A 15582-nucleotide genomic window follows, 5' to 3' on the forward strand; every position below is an offset into this window, starting at 1 on the left:
ATAGAAGGGTGGTACAGTGGTACCTCTGGTTACATACTTAATTCGTTCCGGAGGTCCGTTCCTATAATAATAATAATAATTTATTATTTGTACCCCGCCCATCTGGCTGGGTTTCCCCAGCCACTCTGGGCGGCTTCCAACAAAGATGAAAGATACACTAAAATGTCACATATTAAAAACTTCCCTGAACAGGGCTGCCTTCAGATGTCTTCTGAATGTCAGGTAGATGTTTATCGCTTTGACATCTGATGGGAGGGCATTCCACAGGGCGGGCGCCACTACCGAGAATGCCCTCTGCCTGGTTCCCTGTAACTTGGCCTCTTGCAGTGAGGGAACCGCCAGAAGGCCCTCGGAGCTGGACCTCAGTGTCTGGGCAGAACGATGGGGGAGGAGATGCTCCTTCAGATATATTGGATCGAGGCTGTTTAGGGCTTTAAAGGTCAGTTCTTAACCTGAAACTGTTCTTAACCTGAAGTACCACTTTAGCTAATGGGGCCTCCAGCTGCCGCACACCGCCTGAGCACAATTTCTGTTCTCATCCTGAAGCAAAGTTCTTAACCCGAGGTACTATTTCTGGGTTAGCAGAGTCTGTAACCTGAAGCGTATATAACCTGAAGTGTATGTAACCCGAGGTTCCACTGTATACAAATTAAAAGTAAAATGAAAATGAAATGAAGGAAGAAAAGGAGCCGGCCACTAGAGCCATACCGCACTCAGCTCCACGGTTTGCCTTTGTACTTTTTAGACATTGGGGGGCTGGCCCTCACCCCCAACATATTGGGGGGCCAAAACGGCTCGGTCACCAGGAGCTGGTGCCCCTCAGTACAGCAAGCTTTCCAGGCTGAATTCGAGCCCTAAACCATGAGCTTTGGGGAACATCCCTAAATCATTCAAAAAAATCTGTAGATTCTGATTTTGCAGTCCAACGTAGAGATAAGATAGCACAGTCTTCCTGGACACCAAAGCTCAGAAGATAGCCATGAGTGCAAAGAGACCATAGAGCAAAGCACAGGGGTAGGCAACCAGAAACTGCTGGCCTTCCATCGACAACGCAGAAGTGAATATTTTGGAGGCTGAGAGGCTGCACCATCCAATAATGAAGAGAGCTAGCAGAGTTCCGAGAAACCCCCTGCAAGAATAAAAAAAAAACCCTGCTGGTTAATAAGAACAGAATAGAAACACTTCAAGAGCCTTCCTAATCAGGGATGCATTGATAGCCAACGGCCAGCGGCAAAGACAATATAACATCAAGCCAAACAAACAGAAGATGAGGGGAGCAGGCGGGAGGGCATTTTTCATTTTGGATGAAAAACAGCTTCATAATTTGCAGCGTTAAAAGACTAAGCAGCAAGTAGTAAATTAGTCAGCTGCTATCTCGCTTATTAGGATGGCAAGACAAACAGCCGCAGCATTTTCATCCCGCAGCGAACCAGAAGCTGGCAGCAGATAAAGAGAAATGTGTGCATGATGTAATATTTGCACTGTGCAATCTAGGGCAACGGGCACATCCGCCCTGCAAACTGATGCCGGCTTTGTATCAATTTGACTGACTTGTGGAGGGAGCTGGAAGTGGCAGCTTAGGGGAGGGTCTGTGAATTCGCTCGTGCCACTGCTGCCCTCCCTCTCCGCAGAGAAACAGTTGGCGCTTTTCTCCAGACAGAGGGAATGGCGAATGAAGTGGCTGAATCCTGTCATAATGATATGCCTACTATGTTAGCTTGTTACAGGAACAAGCTATTTGTTCTTATATTTACATTGTATCCCCTTGTCCTCAGTGCGGCTTACAGCAATTTCATCAGTATCTAATGGGCAGCTTGAGGAAACAAAGGAAGGGAAAATGAAAATGATAAAGAATTCATTTCCAGTCACTAACCATTTTTTTTTTGGTCCTCCATTACTGTTCTTCTCTGTCTTCAAAATATAGCTCTCTTGAGATACACAACCAGTGTGGTATAGTGGTTAAGAGCGGTAGATTCGTAATCTGGTGAACTAGGTTCGCTTCCCCGCTCCTCCACATTTAGCTGCTGGGTGACCTTGGGCTAGCCACACTTCTCTGAAGTCTCTCAGCCCCACTCACCTCACAGAGTGTTTGTTGTGGGGGAGGAAGGGAAAGGAGATTGTTAGCCGCTTTGAGACTCCTTAAAGGGTAGTGAAAGGCGGGATATCAAGTCCAAACTCTTCTTCTGTTTGGTTTCCATTTGTTTCTCTCTTCCCTACCAGTCGCCCCTCACCCATGCCCCTGCCCCCATCCCAGAAAACAAATCACACTTTTAAGGAAAAGGTCTATTCAGGCCCTTAAATATTTTGCAGTGAGTGACACAGGTGATGTGTCAGCTGACAGAGAAGCCACCATAGATAGGAATGGTGCCAATGCCAGTTTCTCCTCATTGCTTTTCTTCCTCTCCTGCTCAAGTTGAGCCTAAAGATGCAAGTGCCATTTCATTGCCTATCTTACTTTATATATCTATACCTATATATCTATGTACATCAGAGGGGCGGAACTTCTGTTCCTTGGGCCCAATTAGAACCACCAGATCTCCCAGTTTGTCCTGTGAGACCATTTCAACCAAGCCACGCCCACCTGCTCTACACCCAAACTCTTGATTCTAAATTTGCACAGGCAAAAATGGGTCACCTGACATTGTGACATCAGGTGATTGACAGGAGAGTGGTCCCACCCACCTGTCAAACTTGGTCCATTCAGGCTGGGGGAGAAAAGCTAGTGGGCTAGATCTAGTTTCCTAATTCTGATGTTCATGGAACATGACATACAAGGAGGGGGGAGCCATAGGGATTTTATAGTTTAAATTGTGATGGGTTCACTGGACATTTTATTTGGCCATTTTCTAAGATGAGCAACAGGTCTGTTATGAAGTATGGCAATTCTCCAGAGTAAGCCCTTTTGCTGCTGCTGTTTTTAAAAATACACATGCAGTGCTTTATACATGAAAATGATTACATAGTTAACCAATTAACCCTGCCTATTGCTGTAGAGACTGCTAGGGTTGCCATGTTTTGAAGAGCAAAAAAGAGAACACATTTGCCGACTTCTCCTTTTAACTATGAATCGCTATGACGACTCTACCCATGAAAAAGACGGTGTGTCCTGGAAAAAGAGGACATATGGCAACCCTAAGACAAGACCACTGTGAAACCACTGTTTGCCATAATAAGGGAAGAAGAATGCTTTAGTATATGGATTGTTGCCAGGACAGACTTTAGCTGCTCAGTGGAGTAAGGCAGAAACTCAGTACGATAAAAAAGCAACAACAACCTAGTCCAACAGCAGCAAAATGTATTTAGATGCAACTGCTGCTTTTCTAAAATGAATCAACGGAATTTTTTTTCTGTTCCATCTCCTGGCTGCAGTTTATCCAGAGCTGCTTTTGCAGCTCCCACTGTTCCATCATTGATTAGGGTTGGAAGAAAGCAGGTGGTCAATAGCAAAACATTCCCCACAATCCTATCCTAACCTGGGCCAGAGCCCTGAACAGGTGATACAAGCCAGATTTAATTACCCGGATTCATCTGTTGGCTATGTAAGCAAAATTAAACCTTCCTTTACAGAGGCAGTGTACCACATTGTGTGCTGGGAAGAGGCAGCAGAGGGTACTAGGGCTGGGCGATATATATTGTCCAAAACCGGTTTGAAATCCATTTTGTTATATTGGTTTCATAATTTTTGATCTGGCAATATACAGTGGCACCTTGGTTCTCAAACTTAATCTGTTCCAGGAGTTCCTTCGACTCCCGAAACCGTTCAAAAACTTCCGACTGGCTGCGGGAGCTTCCTGCGCTCAATCGGAAGCTGCATTGGACGTTCAGCTTCCAAAAAAGTTTGCAAACCAGAACACTCCCATGTTTGCAGTGCTCGGGAGCCTATTTGTTTGGGAGCCACTGTTTGACAACCAAGGTACCAGTGTATCACAAAGCCTGGTGTGTGTGTGTTGGGCAAAAATCACAATGCAGGGAAAACTGTGAAGCCAGCCAATGCCTCTACATAGCTCCATCCTTATTTCAGACACCGTGATATATCATTATATTGCGATGTTTAGCTGGTGATATATCACAATGTTGAAAATCAGTACCTCGGATTAAGAACTTAATTTGTTCTGGAGGTCTGTTCTTAACCTGAAACTGTTCTTAACCTGAGGTACCACTTTAGCTAATGGGGCCTCCCACTGCTGCCGTGCTGTCGCCACCGCACGATTTCTGTTCTCATCCTGAAGCAAAGTTCTTAACCTGAGGTACTATTTCTGGGTTAGCGGAGCCTGTAACCTGAAGTGTCTGTAACCTGAAGCATCTGTAACCCAAGGTAGAAGAAGAAGAAGAGTTTGGATTTGATATCCCACTTTCTCACTACACTAAGGAGTCTCAAAGCGGCTAACAATCTCCTTTCCCTTCCTCCCCCACAACAAACACTCTGTGAGGTGAGTGAGGCTGAGAGACTTCAGAGAAGTGTGACTGGCCCAAGGTCACCCAGCAGCTGCATGTGGAGGAGCGGAGACGCAAACCCGGTTCCCCAGATTACGAGACTACTGCTCTTAACCACTACACCACACTGGCTCTCTGTCTTGCCATGCCCTAGAGGGTACCTGTCACTACCATGATCTGAGTATCTAGAATAAATTTGGCTGTCCGCAATTGGAAAAAAGCATGCTAACCTAAACAGATCCAGCAATGCAATTCCCATAACTCTCTGTTTCCCCCATTGCTTCTCTTATCCTTTCTTGCTATTTCCTGGTGTCCTCTGTCTCAATGCAGCTCACATTACCCCTTCCTTATCATTCAAAGCAACCTGCCAGCATTTGAGATGAAACTTCATACTTACTGTAGGGAGAAAAAGACTGCGTAGGTTGATAGGATCACCATGGGCAGCAGGCAGTAGCCTAGCACACTCGCCACACAGCCGTAGGAAACACTTGTGAGGCTCATCAGACTGAGCAAAGCATGGATTGCTGTGCAGCCAATAGCACTCATGCCGTAAACGTAGCCAAAGTGGACTTTTCCCGCCTGTAGAAATGAAGAAAGAGAAGAGGGGATCACCATACAAATGGTACATCAGCCAGAAAAGAAGTGGAGGGTCTTCCTTTCTGCCAAGCCATGGAGGCAACGGAGGTAGAATTTGCTGTTATGTGATTGAATCCCGCCTAAAAACAGGAGCAGAGGAGATGCATCCTTAAGGATGCAGAGATGCATTGATGGTGAGGGAAATGCGCTGGAAAATGTGGGGCAACATTTCATTTGACACAACATCATTAAGAATAATAATCATTGTTATTATTATTAGCTAAGCTTCCCAGCGGGTGGCGCTGTGGGTTAAACCACAGAGCCTAGGACTTGCCGATCAGAAGGTCGGCGGTTCGAATCCCTGCGACGGGGTGAGCTCCCGTTGCTCGGTCCCTGCTCCTGCCAACCTAGCAGTTCAAGAGCACCTCAAAGTGCAAGTAGATAAATAGGTACCACTCTGGTGGGAAGGTAAACACCATTTTTGTGTGCTGCTCTGGTTCGCCAGAAGCAGCTTAGTCATGCTGGCCAAATGACCCGGAAGCTGTACGCCGGCTCCCTCGGCCAATAAAGCGAGATGAGCGCCGCAACCCCAGAGTCGGTCACGACTGGAGCTAATGGTCAGGGGTCCCTTTACCTTTAAGCTTCCCACAAATAAATCAGAATGAGTGCTCGATAAATAGCAGATGTAATCTAAACTCCCCGCATTTTTGTGTGCAAACAGATCGGGATGGTGGCTCATCCAATAGCCAACATTGTCTAATCTCTCTGCAAACACAGGCGAATGCTCAATAAACAGAGTATCTGGCAGTACCCTGAGATATAATTGACCTGTAACACAATTCCTTCCACATGGAAAGCCAACATACCAGGGAGTCAGCTATGCAAGACCCTTCCTTCCATCCCAACATCTAGTTTTCTACATGGAAGGTTTTCCCCGCCATATGGAGGAACAACCAGTCACGTAAACTCTCGCCTGCGGTCTGAAGTAATGGAGCTTACCACTCCAGTGAGAACCAGGGTCTAGTGATTGCTGACCTTGCTGGCTTGCACCCGTTCTTTTTTGTCTTCTCCGTACTGAGCGTTCTGCAAAGTGTTCAACATCTGGGTGCACCTTTCAGTTGCAGCAAAGATACATCATACCTCTTCATGAAAAAGTACAAAACTTACGTAACTGAATCCACAAAATGAGTCTGAGCGCGTGCGCTTGGCCATCGTAAGCAAAGGAATACCTAGAAAGTTTCAGTGATACCTTTTATGAATCTCCAAGCCGATGGCACCAATAGTACAATTGTGATCTCTTCCCTTAATATTGCAGCCAAAAAGCAGTTGCTGCTGCATCAACCTATCAATGACCATTGACCTTTTCGTGGCACTTTTCTTCTTCTTCCTTTGCTTCAACCAGTTATCATTCCCCCCTCCTTTTAGGGTGCAGTCCTACACATCCTTAAAAAATAAAGGTAAAGGGACCCCTGACCATTAGGTCCAGTCGTGGCCAACTCTGGGGTTGCGGCGCTCATCTTGTTTTATTGGCCGAGGGAGTCATGTGGCCAGCATGACTAAGCCGCTTCTGGCCAGCCAGAGCAGTGCACGGAAACGCCGTTTACCTTCCCGCCGGAGCGGTACCTATTTATCTACTTGCACTTTGACGTACTTTCGAACTGCTAGGTTGGCAGGAGCTGGGACCAAGCAATGGGAGCTCACCCCGTCGCAGGGATTTGAACTGCCGACCTTCTGATTGGCAAGTCCCAGGCTCTGTGGTTTAACCCACAGCGCCACCCACCTTACCTGGGATTAATTCCCATAGAACTCAATGGGACTGACACGTGAGGAGACCTACATGGGACAGCGTGTTAATAGCTATCGACTCCGTAACAAGGACTGTCGTGGCAATTTGAGAAGACACTTTTATCTCTGAAAGAGAATTAACGGGCCACTGGCTTTTTCAACACTCATATTTCCAGCACTCCCCCGACTGCTGCTGACATACTGTGGGTATATAATGCCATTAGTGTAACAGATTACTATCAACAACCTCGATAGTCATTAAAGGTTTTCAATAGGTTTAGCATTTTCAATTTGGGCAGGGAGGTTTGATCTGCAATATTTCCTGCAGATGCCGCGCATAAACACAATGCCAGCAATAATCAGCTAATATTTTAACTTGTTTGTTCCAGAGCGTTTGATTAATTGACACAGCCATACTTAGCAGCTTAATCTAAGATTAACAAATTGCTTGCGCCAGAGGCAGAAGACAGCAAGATAGCGGCTAAATGAAAACTCTCTTTGATATACTGCTTAGCGGAGGAGGGAGGTTTTGGTGCAATAAGAAAGGGAAGGGGGTAGTTGGGGAGGACAGGAGGGAAATGAAGCTGGAACAGATCAAGTCAAATTATCTTCCTGTTTCCCATGTCCCACACACGTTTCTATGTCCTTGACTTTCATTAGAGGCTTGTTTGTGGGGTGGGGAAATTAACTGCTTTGGAACTTAATATTTCTGATGAGGTTTATGTACACAGAACACACATTATTTTCTCAGATCTAACCTTTTATGACTTAGCCCACAGATGGCAACTTTGGCCCAGAAATACTTGCCATCCCCCAAACTGCCTGAAATACAGACCAAGAAGGAATATGTTCAAGCCTCTCTGAGAGAGATTTTGCCAGAAATTGACACAGAAACCAGCAGTCTGGAAATCTGAATGTCATTCAGTCCCAACGCACCAACTGCTCAAGGCTGCTCGGTGTCTTTTAGGTCTCTGTTTCAGGCGATAGAACAGGTGTGGGGAACATTTGGCCCTCCAGAAGTTGCTGAACTACAACTCCCATAAACCCCTGCAAGTATGGCCAATGGCCAGGGATGATGGAAGTTGTAGTTCATCGACATCTGGAGGGCCAAAGGTTCCACACACCTGGGCAGGATCTACAGAGATATGAAAAACGCTATTATAAAGTTATTAAAAAGTATAGCTCCCAATGCATTTTGCCATTGATGATGGATCGTTGCTCCACAGCGCCCTCTGGTGTCACATTTTTATAGCACATTTTTAACGTTCTAATGGACGAGTCCAGCTGAGTCCCTGCAGAGGTAGATACAACCTAAGCCGCAGCCTTTCTCAACCTGTGGGTCCCCAGACGTTGTTGAACTACAACTCCCATCACCCCTAGCTAGCAAGGCCAGAGCTCAGGGATGATGGGAGTTGTAGTCCAACAACATCTGGGGACCCACAGGTTGAGAACTGCTAAGGCCATTCTTAAGGAAATCAGCCCTGAGTGCTCACTGGAAAGACAGATGGTGAAGCCGAGGCTCCAATACTTTGGCCACCTCATGAGAAGAGAAGACTCCCTGGAAAAGACCCTGATGTTGGGAAAGATGGAGGGCTGAAGGAGAAGGGGACGACAGAGGACGAGGTGGTTGGACAGTGTTCTCGAACCTACCATAGTTTGACCAAACTGCGGGAGGCAGTGGAAGACAGGAGTGCCTGGCATGCTCTGGTCCATGGGGTCACGAAGAGTCGGACACGACTAAACGACTAAACAAGGCCATTCTTAATGGCTCTTCGTCTTTGTCGCTTTATCTGTGTTCACCAGTATCCACAATTCTGGAACAAAGGAAGCTGTTTGATCTAGCTTAGTATTGTCTACATTGATTGGCAGTGGCTCTCCACAGTTTCACAAAGAGGGATCTCCCAGACCTATCCGGATATTTGGGACCTTCTGCATTGAAAGCAAGTGCTCTACCATTGAGCTATAGCCCTTTCCCCTACGGTACATGTGACTGTCCTCCTTAGGGTGGTTCATTTCTTCTTGTACTGCTACTAATCCCCTTCTTGCTGGCTTTGCAATATATACCATAGACGATAGCTTCTTCAGCAGCAGTAGCAGCAGTATTCCTGGGAGGAGTGGCAATGCTGTGGATGACAGGTTTTCTTCAAGCTGATTTACCCCACTCTTTTTGCATATGACAAACCTAGACAGCATCTTAAAAAGCAGAGACATCACCTTGCCAACAAAGGTCCGTATAGTTAAAGCTATGGTTTTCCCAGTAGTGATGTACGGAAGTGAGAGCTGGACCATAAAGAAGGCTGATCGTTGAAGAATTGATGCTTTTGAATTCTGGTGCTGGAGGAGACTCTTGAGAGTCCCATGGACTGCAAGAAGACCAAACCGATCCATTCTGAAGGAAATTAACCCTGAGTGCTTACTGGAAGGACAGATCGTGAAGCTGAGTCTCCAGTACTTTGGCCACCTCATGAGAAGAGAAGACTCCCTGGGAAAGACCCTGATGTTGGGAAAGATGGCGGGCACAAGGAGAAGGGGACAACAGAGGACGAGATGGTTGGACAGTGTTCTCGAAGCTACCAGCATGAGTTTGACCAAACTGCGGGAGGCAGTGGAAGACAGGAGTGCCTGGCATGCTCTGGTCCATGGGGTCACGAAGAGTCGGCCACGACTAAACGACTAAACAACAACAACACCAGTAATTCCTAGCCAGCCTATGCCAATTTATATAACCAAATCACCACATGAATGCCAGCACCATACAATGGTAGGTGTCATGGAAGGCTTAAAGGACACACCAGTCAGAAAGGTAGCCAACCATGCTTTTGTTTTGTAAATGGAGCACAGGAAACTCCTGAATCCACACAGCTACATCTAAGTGCAGTGCCACCTAGTGACTAGGCTGCATAATGACACCACCCTCCCGGTAAATTTCTGAATGCTCTCAGCCACATGTCAAAAAAAAAAAAAAAAGGTAAACGTGGACTCATTTCTAGGAGTGCCATAATCATTCATGCAACCAGTTCTCTATGTGGGGCGCTCAGGTGGAATTTGGCAAGGCTGACCAAAAGAGACAAAAAAACCCTGCAGCGGAAATAGGCCTTCTGGCAGAGGGTCTTCTTGGTACTGGCATCCGCCCTGTGGAATGCCCTCCCACCAGATGTCAAGGAAATAAACAACTATCTGACTTTTAGAAGACGTCTGAAAGCAGCCCTGTTTAGGGAAGTTTTTAATTACTGATGTTTTAATGTATTTTTAATATTTTGTTGGAAGCTGCCTAGAGTGGCTGGGGAAACCCAGCCAGATGGGCGGGGTATTAATAATAATAATAATAATAATAATAATAATAATAATAATAATATATTATTATTATTATTATTGCATCTAAATGAAAACAGGCCCTCACCCGTGCTCCATAAACTCAACCTGCTGGCAAGGTGTGCCAATTGGTGGAGTGAAAAATGCCACATTCTAGTTCTGTTCCTTCAGCAAGGTTACAACCAACATGTCACATGGGTTTGTGAAATGACTCCTGTTTGTGCATGGCAAGGATGTGGAGTTCAAAGGTGCACTTTCAGTACCAAAAAGACTTGAAGGTCCTACAGGTGTATCAACTTTCCTTGGTTTATTTTCTATATGGTGGATGCAACAGATAATAGCCATTACTTGGGTTATCAGCAGGAGATGATGCATACATTTTCCAATGGGTGCAACCAACATGTCTTCGACTCCAGGGGTAGTAAATGTCCTACCTTCCAGAGATGGTTTGGCTACAGCTCCCATCATCCCTAACCACTGGTCCACACTGTCTGGGGCTGAAAAGAGTTGGAGGTCCAATGACAACTGGAAAGAACTAAGTTGGCTCCTCTCGTTCTACTCCATCCCTTCGCCAGGAGCTGTGCTTAATGAGGAGGAAAAAATGCAGCCTGGTCTCTGGGCTTTCACAACAGCTTGATCTCCAGAACTCAGCACACCAAAGGTTTTCATCACATGGGAATGAACGTTATAACCTGCTAATTGGTGCTGATCCAGCAGCTGTTTAAAAGAGTTGCCAACTTTTTGTTTCAAATGTTCTGGCACCTTAGCAGGGTCAGGCCCCGAGTGAATCAGAAAGCAGAAGTCATCAGATGCTGGTAAGCCAGAGGCAGAATCACGGACAAAGGTCTTCTTCTTTGGCAGGCGCAGAGAGTCAACATGTGCCAATGAGTTCTAAAACGGGGCGGGCCAGGCTACATTTCTGCCTCCTTTCTTCTCCCATCTTAAGCCCCCGTGGAGGGCAGCTATGGAAGAAACACACAGTGGCGTAGCGTGGGTTGTCAGCACCCAGGGCAAGGCAAGTAATTTGTGCCCCCTAACCCATGGATTTTAGCACTCGAGCCAGGTAGGGGCAGAGAGCTGCGAGTGCAAGTGCACCCCCCTCCCATGTTGCGCCCGGTGTGGCTGCCCCCCCCTGCCACGCCACTGGAAACACACACATATACAGTGGTACCTCTGGTTATGTACTTAATTCGTTCCGGAGGTCCGTTCTTAACCTGAAACTGTTCTTAACCTGAAGCACCACTTTAGCTAATGGGGCCTCCCGCTGCCGCCACGCCGGTGGAGCACAATTTTTGTTCTCATCCTGAAGCAAAGTTCTTAACCCAAGGTACTATTTATGGGTTAGCGGAGTCTGTAACCTGAAGCGTATGTAACCTGAGGCGTATGTAACCTGAGGTACCACTGTACACAGCAGTCTCACATGCAGCCATGTGTGAAATCAGGCTGAACCTAATGACCTGGCATCCTAACATGCAAAAAAAGTAAAGGTAAAGGACCCCTGGACGGTTAAGTCCAGTCAAAGGCAACTATGGGGTTGCAGCGCTCATCTCGCTTTCAGGCCTAGGGAGCCGGCGTTTGTCCACAGACAGTTATCCGTGTCATGTGGCCAGCAGGACTAAGCCGCTTCTGGTGCAATGGAACACCGTGAGGGAAACCAGAGCACACAGAAACACTGTTTACCTTCCCGCCGAAGTGGCACCTATTTATCTACTTCCACTGGCATGCTTTCGAACCGCTAGGCTGGCAGGAGCTGGGACAGAGCAATAAGAACTCACACCGTCTCGTGGATTTGAACCGCCAACCTTCTGATTGGCAAGCCCAAGAGGCTCAGTGGTTTAGACCACAGCGCCACCCACATGCACGTTTTGGGGTGTTTGCTGTTTAGGGAAGCTTTCAAAGTTTGATGTTTTATCGTGTTTCCATTATTCTGCTGGGATCCGCCCAGAGTGGTTGGGGAAACCCAGCCAGATGGGCAGGTTATAAATAAGAAAATGACTATTATTGTTATTAATCACATAATTACCACAACATATATTGTTCTAAGCAAAAGCGCTGCTGGCAACTTTTAAGGGAAAATGTCCCAATAAGGTAGTTTCAGATAACTACCTAATTTTTATTTTTTTAAAAATGGGTTGGGTTGTTGTTTTTCTCCTGTTGGTACCTATATAGTGACAGACTTATTTGCTGATGCTCTTAGCCGTTTTCCTCTCCCAGTTGCAAGAAGCCCTTTTTGAACAGGTCAGGAAGCACAGCAGCTGCATCACGTCTGAGTGGCTCGGAAGATTTCAAGTTCAATGTGTTGCGCTTTATATAATGGAAGGTGCCTGGGGAGGGCCCAAGTGCACAAGGCAGCTGAGAAAGCTTTCAGTTCATCAATTAAGTTGGTTAGATAGCTGTAGGTGCTGCGCTCAGGTGTCCTTTCCCACTATCCCAGCGATAGGAAGTGTGTGGCTCTCCATATACTGTGCACTTGACCTCCTATCATCCCTGACCACTGATCAGAAGGAGCGCACTTGAGCAGGGTGCATCCACAAGGCTAGCTTCCTAGCAGATGAGTCGCTGTTGCTTTCGACATTCATTAGCACGTGGGGCTTTTAATCTGGCTCCTTCTCCCTACAAAGCCCAAAGTCATTTGCCTTTCTACTGAGGATATTGCTATGAGAACAGCTGCAGTTTGCACTATACCGTACCAGTAGCAGCATCGCTCCAAGCGCCAGGCAGAAAACCATAGGCCCTGTCAGGTCCGTCTCATTCATGATGCTGCCATCTGCTGGCTTCATTGGGTTGAGGACGGTTAATGTTTTTTGCCAGATGTGATCGAAGTTGATCCCCAGCTCTGCAACAGAGGAGGGGGAAGAAGTTTCAAAATGGTTAATCATCCTAAATGAAAAACCTCAGTGCAATAGCTCGCTTTAGAATAACAATAACAAAACAGTCGGTTGGCTGTGGGCAAATTATTCTAATGATGCATGTGTTGTAGCCAAGATTTAATTTGGAAGTATTGATTACTCAGGCAAAGGAAAACTTTGTGAACCAGATGCCAGCGCTGTCCTCAAATGGCTTTGTTTCTCTCTCTCTCTCTCTCTCTCTCTCTCTCTCTCTCACACACACACACACACAGAGAGAGAGAGAGAGAGAGAGAGAGAGAGAGAGAGAGAGAGAGTCAGAGAGAAAGAGTCCTGAATAACTTCACTGACAGGAATAGCCCTGTTGAATCAGGCCAATGACCCATGTAGTTCAGCATTTTGTTCCTGCAGCAGCCAACAGAGACTTCTGGAAAGTTCACAAGCAGGACCTGAGTGCAACAGTCTTCACTGCATACTCTGTTTCTCTTGCACCCGATACAATACGTGGATGAAATCGGACATCTTCCAATGTGAATGTTGATGGATATGCTCTTCATATCCATGCTAGGTAAAGGTAAAGGGACCCCTCACCATTAGGTCAAGTCGTGGCCGACTCTGGGGTTGCGGCGCTCATCTTGCTTTATTGGCCGAGGGAGCTGGCGTACAGCTTCCGGGTCATGTGGCCAGCATGAATAAGCCACTTCTGGCGAACCACAGCAGCGCATGGAAACACCGTTTACCTTCCCGCCGGAGCGGTACCTATTTATCTTCTTGCACTTTGACGTGCTTTTGAACTGCTAGGTTGGCAGGAGCAGGGACCAAGCAACGGGAGCTCACCCCATCGCGGGGATTCGAACCGCCGAGCTTCTGATCAGCAAGACCTAGGCTCTGTGGTTTAACCCAAAGCACCACCCACATCCCATATCCATGCTACTTTTATTTATTTGATTAATGAGCTGCCCTTGCAATCCCATTGTACAAGAAGATACTGCTTTGTTTTCATAAGGCAATCGCCAATTTTGACAGACAAGAAAGTGGCTGTAGTGGACACCTCGCTTCAGAGTAGGTGGCTTTCAGGATTCAGTAATGTAGGCTTTGTCAGAGTCATTGCAAACGGAATCTCTTATCCAGACTTTGTTCAGAGCAGAAATGAATTTGCTCTCCGCCACAATAATGAGTTCCATAGCTTTACCGCAGAACAGTCTTGAAACAGTTACAAATGAACAGTACAAAATACAAAGTAACACATTGCTCGTAAATAATAATAATAATAATAATAATAATAATAATAATAATAATAATTTATTTATACCCTGCCCATCTGGCTGGGCTTCCCCAGCCACTCTGGGTGGCTTCCAAAAAAAAATATTAAAATACAGTAATACATCAAACATTAAAAGCTTCCCTAAACAAAATAAGCAAGGAATGTGGTCTGATCTTCTTTTCAGTCATTAATACAGTTAAATAACTTTCCTCTCTCTGTAACGAGATCCTATGCAACCATCTTGCTTGTTCACTATCTCTGATACTACTGCTGGCTCCTGCGATTGACTAAGACACTGAGTTCTCAGGTTTCATCTTTTTGCTGTGAGAGATCTCTGCTTGGGTTTCTAGGATGAGCCATCAATTAGCCTTAAACACTCTCCTTGCCGCATTTGCTAAAGACAAACACCTCACGCCTAATGCAAACCTCTCTGCATAGCATTTTAAATACAACACAGTCAAACGTAGCATTGTATGAATATTAAGCTTGTACTATTAAAAGGCCTGTGATCCAACAAGCCGAATGCAGCCTGTCGGCTGCAAACATTGAAAACCCCTCAGCTTTTTGGGGGGCGGGGAGGAGGCTTGGATGAATTCTGAGCTGAATCAGGCAGATTTGGAGAGATTCTGGGCTCTTCCGAGTTGAAGCAGGTATTCTGCAAGGCGTCCTGCTCTCAAAGCCTCAGGGCTGCCTTAAAGCTTCAGAAACCCCAGAAAGCACAGAGGTTGAAACACTCTAGCCCTGTCTAACAACAACAACATATTATTTATTCCCCGCCCATCTGGCTGAGTTTCCCCAGCTACTCTGGGCAGCTCCCAAGCAAGTGTTAAAAACAATACAGCGTTAAATATTAAAAATTCCCTAAACAGGGCTGCCTTCAGATGTCTTTTAAAGATAGGATAGCTGCTTATTTCCTTCACATCTGAAGGGAGGGCGTTCCACAGGGTGGGCACCACTACCAACAAGGCCCTCTGTCACGTTCCCTGTAACCTCACTTCTTGCAATGAGGGAACCGCCAGAACGCCCTCGGCGCTGGATCTCAGTGTCCGGGCTGAAAGATTCTGTCTTTGTGTTAAGCAAAATGGGGGGTTGGGGGGTTGGCAGGGGTGGTGGTGAGAGAAGCAGGCAGATCCAGTCATCCTTCACAGTAGGCTTAGATTCAGTGGCTGGCTAGATTGGGCAGTGAACAAGGGTTCCAGGGTTCAGAAAGGCCCCCACCAGCCCCTCACAAAACCTCATCACCCTCCATCTTGTCCAACATCTGGCCTCTGAGAAGGAGGCAAATGGGTCCTTTTTTGCAGTCATTTTGGGTGAGATAGCCAGGAAAATGCCTGTGCATTTATAACACAGGCACACGTTTTCCTA

At 46.4% G+C, this 15582-nt stretch overlaps 1 protein-coding gene across 2 annotated transcripts in view; it reads right to left on the reverse strand.

Moving 5' to 3' along the window:
* Positions 1-525: 525 nt before the first annotated feature.
* Positions 526-15582, reverse strand: part of YIPF7 (Yip1 domain family member 7) — a 24686-nt gene continuing 9629 nt past the window's right edge. For both annotated transcript variants that reach the window (XM_053403371.1, XM_053403370.1), the window contains exons 4-6: positions 12798-12943; positions 4832-5013; positions 526-1129 (exon numbers count right to left, since the gene is read on the reverse strand). In XM_053403371.1, coding sequence (XP_053259346.1) covers positions 967-1129; positions 4832-5013; positions 12798-12943 — 491 coding nt within the window. In that variant the 3' untranslated portion in view covers positions 526-966. The remainder of the gene's footprint in view (positions 1130-4831; positions 5014-12797; positions 12944-15582) is intronic.

This window comes from Podarcis raffonei, chromosome 9 (genome assembly GCF_027172205.1).
Source record: "Podarcis raffonei isolate rPodRaf1 chromosome 9, rPodRaf1.pri, whole genome shotgun sequence".
Classification (NCBI taxonomy): Eukaryota; Metazoa; Chordata; class Lepidosauria; order Squamata; family Lacertidae; genus Podarcis; species Podarcis raffonei.